This window comes from Wasmannia auropunctata, unplaced genomic scaffold, assembly GCF_000956235.1.
Source record: "Wasmannia auropunctata unplaced genomic scaffold, wasmannia.A_1.0 LD336078.1, whole genome shotgun sequence".
Taxonomy (NCBI): domain Eukaryota; kingdom Metazoa; phylum Arthropoda; class Insecta; order Hymenoptera; family Formicidae; genus Wasmannia; species Wasmannia auropunctata.
The window spans coordinates 1,964,737-1,970,826 of record NW_012026812.1 but is presented as its reverse complement, the minus strand read 5'-3'; the positions used below and the strand labels follow the sequence as shown (position 1 = coordinate 1,970,826).

General features: G+C 36.4%; 2 protein-coding genes across 2 annotated transcripts in view; both read left to right on the top strand.

The window, feature by feature from the left end:
* Window positions 1-1,074, top strand: part of LOC105449103 (cytochrome P450 9e2-like) — a 1,764-nt gene extending 690 nt beyond the window's left edge. The window contains exon 2 of the mRNA XM_011688103.1: window positions 9-1,074. Within this exon, the coding sequence (XP_011686405.1) occupies window positions 9-1,010 (1,002 nt within the window). The 3' untranslated portion in view covers window positions 1,011-1,074. The remainder of the gene's footprint in view (window positions 1-8) is intronic.
* A 1,162-nt stretch (window positions 1,075-2,236) lies between these two features.
* LOC105448809 (cytochrome P450 9e2-like) overlaps window positions 2,237-6,090 on the top strand; it is a 4,726-nt gene continuing 872 nt past the window's right edge. The window contains exon 1 of the mRNA XM_011687587.1: window positions 2,237-3,661. Coding sequence (XP_011685889.1) covers window positions 2,394-3,661 — 1,268 coding nt within the window. The 5' untranslated portion in view covers window positions 2,237-2,393. The remainder of the gene's footprint in view (window positions 3,662-6,090) is intronic.

Here is a 6,090-nt window from a genome sequence, read left to right as displayed (position 1 = left end):
AAAAAACCGGGAAAATAGAACTGGAACTAAAGGACTTATTCTCCAGATTCACCGCGCAAGTAGTAGCTGGCGCTGGCTTTGGCGTGGATGGATTTTGCTTTGACGATGACAAAGAGAAGGAGTCTTTTCACACGATGGGCAAGTCCTTCCTCGAGCCAACCGCTTGGAACAATTTTGTCTTCACTCTTACGTTCTTCTTGCCAATGCTTAGCAAAATTTTGAGAGCGAGGCTCTTACCGAAAAAGGCCGACGATTTCTTTAGAAATCTGGTTGCGGACGTTATGGAGCAAAGAAGAAAGGACCCGACACCCAGAAACGATTTTCTCCAGCTGATGGCCAATCTGGAACGGACGGAGGGTGATACGTTTGATCTAGATGTTCTCGCGTCCCACGCGGTGTCATTCTTCATCGACGGTTACGAGACTACCAGCGTCGTTTTAAGCTTCGTCGGCTTCAATTTGGCCACTCATCCAAAAGTGGAGGAGAAATTACGCGAGGAGGTGATATCGGTGCTTAAAAAACACAAAGGTGTAATCACATACGAAGCCTTGAAAGATATGACGTACATGGATCAGGTGATAAGCGAATCGCAGAGGATCTTGCCTACGGTAGGATTTATGAACAAGGTTTGCACGGAGGATACAGAGTTAAAAGGATTCGACGGACTTGTCTGCCGCGTGGAACGTGGAACGCCCATCACAATACCCATTAGCGGCCTGCACGCCGACCCACAATTATGGGAGAATCCTGAAAAGTTCGATCCCGATAGATTTAGGCCGGACAGAAAGAACAGCATCAAGAAATTCGCTTTTCTTCCGTTTGGCGAAGGACCGCGAATGTGCGTGGGAATGAGAATGGGTCTGCTGCAGGTAAAAGCATGTCTGGCTACGTTCGTGAAGAAATACAGCTTAGAGCTTTCGCCGAAGACAAAATTGCCATTAAAATGGGTAGCTTCGTCCTTCCTAAATGCTGCAGAGGGTGGCCTTTGGGCTTTCGTAAAGCCGATTTAATTGAATATGAGAATTTTCTTTCATTTTTTAATTTTTTCTTTGCTTTGATTTTCTTATTTTACAATTATACAGATTTTTGTAATGTAAATTTTTGGTTAATGTTTTTATTTATATGTACAAGATTTTAATTATATTTTTTTTATTTTAAATGATATCTTAACATAAGTTGTATTTAAAAGGTAACGAATATTAAAATATGTATAATTTTTTAAGACATTGCGAAAATATTTTATTTATTTGATGAATTATAAACATTATGATCTCTTACTTTTTAATTATGCAAATCAGGCTTGGTTACAGAAAATATAAATTATTGCGTTTCCAAATTATTTTTACCGCATGTCCAGATTAGATATTATTGCAGTGAGAAAAATAGTGTTTTAAGGCCAAGTACTATTGTGTTGATGTATCACTTCTTGCGCACAACTCTATGATACAAATTATCAATTGATGATTATGTTTACATCGTAAGAACGAAATAATAAAGTATTTTATAAAAAGAAAATTATTCTAATGATGAAATTGAGATACATAATAAAAATTAAGGATTATTCTCTGGAAAAGAAATTGCATTATGTATAAATTATTGCTTGCTCTTTGTTCAAACGCCATATAATTTTATTACAACTTGCATGTTTGCTTTCAGAAAAATAATCGCATCATTAAGAAGCATCACTTGTACTCCTTATCGAGCAGGTTGACCTTACGTTGACATCATCTAATAACATAGATTCTAGTATCATTATTTACCATCATCTGTATATATTATTAGATAAGTCATTATAAATAATCGATAGTCGTATGTGCGAAAGGAGTGTTTAAACTCACTATTTAATTCATTATATATTAAACAATCATTGTGTGGCTGAAACGTATTCAGTCGAACGTAACGTAGTAGGATATGGTTTATTTCCTTATTGAATGATAGCCAGCAATTGCACTACTCAGCCACTTGTTCTAGATTGGAATATAGGGTGGCGCACAAAAATCTCACAATCGGTGTCGGTAGCAGCTACAATAATAGTCTCAATATCAATGTCAAGGTAAACCTTAATTGTAATATAGAAATAAGAAGTTTTATTCAAAAATTATTTTCAATTTTTGAGATTAGATTTTATCTAATGAAAAACGTTATATTTAATGGTGTGGTACAATATTTTATAATAAATTGCATAACGAACATTGCGTAACATGTTCTGTATATACACTATACACGATAACTTCTGTCATCCTATCATCACCACTATTACACTGTGCTCTCTACCGACCGCATGTGTGAAGTTCAATTGCTTCTGAGAGACGCAGTTGTGTTTCGTCACAGGCGTTCGAGAGGCCTTCATCAACGTTAAACTTTTAGTATCGTTTCAGTCCTCGAGAGCAGAAATGGCCATCACGCTTGTGCTCTCGATTCTCATAGCTCTGGTGGTTTGCTATCTCTTTCTGACAAAAAATTATAAATACTGGCAGAAACGTGGAGTACCTTCCCCGGACGGCGTCGTGCCTGGCTTAGGTCACTTCTGGCCAATCATCACACAGAAGACCAATACCTCCGACTTTTGTCGCGAGTTATACAATGCTAATCGAAATCACAGCGTGGTGGGATTTTACAACTGTATGACACCTACGTTAATAGTACGCGATCCCGAGTTGGTGAAGACCGTGCTTGCGACGAGCTTTACGAATTTCCACGAAAATGGCCTCAAGATCAATCCCGATTTGGATCCACTTCTGGCGAGCAATCCCTTTTTCGTTTACGGTGACACGTGGGTGACCGCGAGAAAGCGCTTAACTTACGCGTTCTCCAGCGCGCGATTGAAATTTTTACTCGAGAGCGTTAAGCAAGTGTGCACGACGTTCGACAACTACCTCGATAGGAAGCTAAAAAAAACCGGGAAAATAGAACTGGAACTAAAGGACTTATTCTCCAGATTCACCGCGCAAGTAGTATCTGGCGCTGGCTTTGGCGTGGATGGATTTTGCTTCGACGATGATAAAGAGAAGGAGTCTTTTTACACGATTGGCAAGACCTTCCTTGAGCCGTCCGTTTGGAACTACCTTGTCTTCACTCTTACGTTCTTCTTACCAATGCTTGGCAAAATTTTGAGAATGAGAATGTTACCAAAGAAAGCCGATGATTTCTTTAGAAATCTGGTTGCGGATGTTATGGAGCAAAGAAGAAAGGACACGACACCTAGAAACGACTTTCTCCAGCTGATGGCCAATTTAGAACGGACGGAGGGTGATACGTTTGATCTAGATGTTCTCGCGTCCCACGCGGTGTCATTCTTCATCGACGGCTACGAGACTTCCAGCGTCGTTTTAAGCTTCGTCGGCTTCAATTTGGCCACTCATCCAAAAGTACAAGAGAAATTACGCGAGGAGGTGATATCGGTGCTTAACAAACACGATGGTGTAATCACATACGAAGCCTTAAAAGATATGACATACATGGATCAGGTGATAAGCGAATCGCAGAGGATGATACCCGCAGTAGGATTTCTGAACAAGGTTTGCACGGAGAATACCGAGTTGAAAGGATCCGACGGACTTGTCTACCGCGTGGAACGTGGAACTCCCATTGTAATACCTGTTAAGGGCCTGCACACTGATCCACAATTATGGGAGAATCCCGAAAAGTACGATCCCGATAGATTCGGTCCGGACAGAAAGAACAGCATCGAGAAATTCGCCTTTCTTCCGTTCGGCGAAGGACCACGAATGTGCGTGGGAATGAGAATGGCTCTGCTGCAGGTAAAAGCGTGTCTGGCTACGTTCCTGAGAAAATACAGCTTAGAGCTTTCTCCAAAGACAAAATTACCGTTAAAGCTGGTAGCTTCATCTTTCACGGTCGCTATAGATGGTGGCGGTTGGGTCTTTGTGCGGCCGATTTAATTGAATATAAGACTTTTTTTTCTTCGCTTTAATTTTTTTCTTTTTTTACAATTGCACAGATTTTTGTAATGTCAATTTTTTTTCGTTTTTAATTATATCTACAAGGTTAATGCTTTTATTTGTATTTTTTTATTTTAAATGATACTACTATAATTTAATCATATTCTTATATTAATATTATTGTATAATTAAATAAATTGCAAATAATGAGAGACTGATGTATGAAAGCATAATTTTCTGTTTGTAAATTTTTTTACAAGATGGAGATAGGTAATATCTATAGATAATAAAAAGAGCGTTTCATATATTACGTATAAAGTTTATTCATTAAATGTACTTCTATGTACATATGTCGTATAGCAGCACTTTAGTGTAATTTTTCTCACAAAAATTTATATATTCTTAGCTGCACTTATACTAAGTTTCTCATTACGTTATTTTACGACAATAGAATACATCATTATCATACACGTACATTTAAAATCTATCGAATAAGGCACTATACGGTGAAACCAAAAAAAAGTACAATCAATCTCGCAGACGATAATCGTTAGGCAGTTTGCAAGTCATTAAAATAATAATGCGGAACATAATGTTTCTGCCGAAGTGACATCAGAGCTTAATGAACGCATCCCGTGTATCGTGTAACGTATGACACTTTAATTATTCATTATTCTCATCAAACTGATGATCGATTTGTATTTCGCCGATTAAAGTATAGAAGTCTAGATTATTTAATATTAATTCGATGATAGAATGAAAGAAAAAGATCAAGGTGGAGAGGGAGAAAGAGCGAATTATGCTTGCTTTTGGTGCTGATTTAACAGTAACAAAACAGCTTCTACGACAAATCCTTTAAGAACAAAAAAAAACGGGCATTAATAGCAGGCAACTTCTCGGTGCGGATTTTCAGAGGTAACAACGGTAACTTAACAACAATTTCGCATTACATAACAATAACCAAGGATACACAATAACAAGGATCAGATAACGTCATAACAATAACGATAATACGTGCGTCATGGTGGGTTTATATCTGGCCAAGTGTTTCCGACAATTAAATATTTGTCATAGAATTTAGCTGCAAGTAGATTACATATAATTGAAATTGGTGATCTCGTTAAAAGGAATTTACAAATGTAATTGAAATAGAAATGTAATTGAAGTGATTTTTTTTCATCTACGACCGTGGAATATATCAAATAATTGTCGCGTCCGTTTCTGTTGATAAATATATCTTTTCCACGCATTACGAATTATTTTCAAGAGAGATAAGTTTGACGAGTTACACGTTTCACATACGAAACTCGAACTTACATTTTCAGTACGAATTTACACCTATTTCTTTTGGAACATACTTTTTACCGTGCTTGCGAGAATCGTATTTACAACATCGAGCAAAATCGTATGAAAATAAATTTTCACATATATATGCCAGGAAGGAAAATATAAGCGTAAATATTATTAATTGCCCAATTGGAAATTTGATTGATCGCCCTGCCGTCGCATTTGTCAACAAATAATAAAGCAATCTGGAAATGTAATGTTTTCGTAATAAAATCTAAATAGCAAATATTAATAAAGATAATAAATATTAGGGATCGAACAAGTGGGTATAGGGTAAACAAAAAAATGGCATTAATAACGACCGAGATAAATGTGTAAGTAACGATTATACAATAATATGTTATTTAAGGCAGACAAACTAATAACTTCAACTGACCAAAAAAAATTCAACGCAAAATACAGAACATTTGTTTCAACTTGTATGAACTTTCAACAACAACGATAAAACGGGGAGATGTGTATCGTCAGAATTTACGTGGATTTAGAATGTGACGGGCTATACATGGATCAGAAAGTAATATGATTTTTTAAATATAGATTTAGACACTGCTTTTTAAAAAGCACATCTATTAAATTAGGTAACATTATAACATATAAGATTTTTCTCTATTTATTGAAATATATCCCGAGTACAAATTTTTATGTTTTAATGTGATTCTGTTCGATAAGAGCATTTATGTGTTTTTCGGATAACTTTGGAATTGATTTGAGCACGTTAACTGTTATTATAAGACATTAGAAATACAGTGAATATATTGTATACAATGTCATAATAAGAATTTGCAATAAAATCATCTCAATATCTGTCCAGAATTTATTATAATCAATGAAAGAGGGGGGG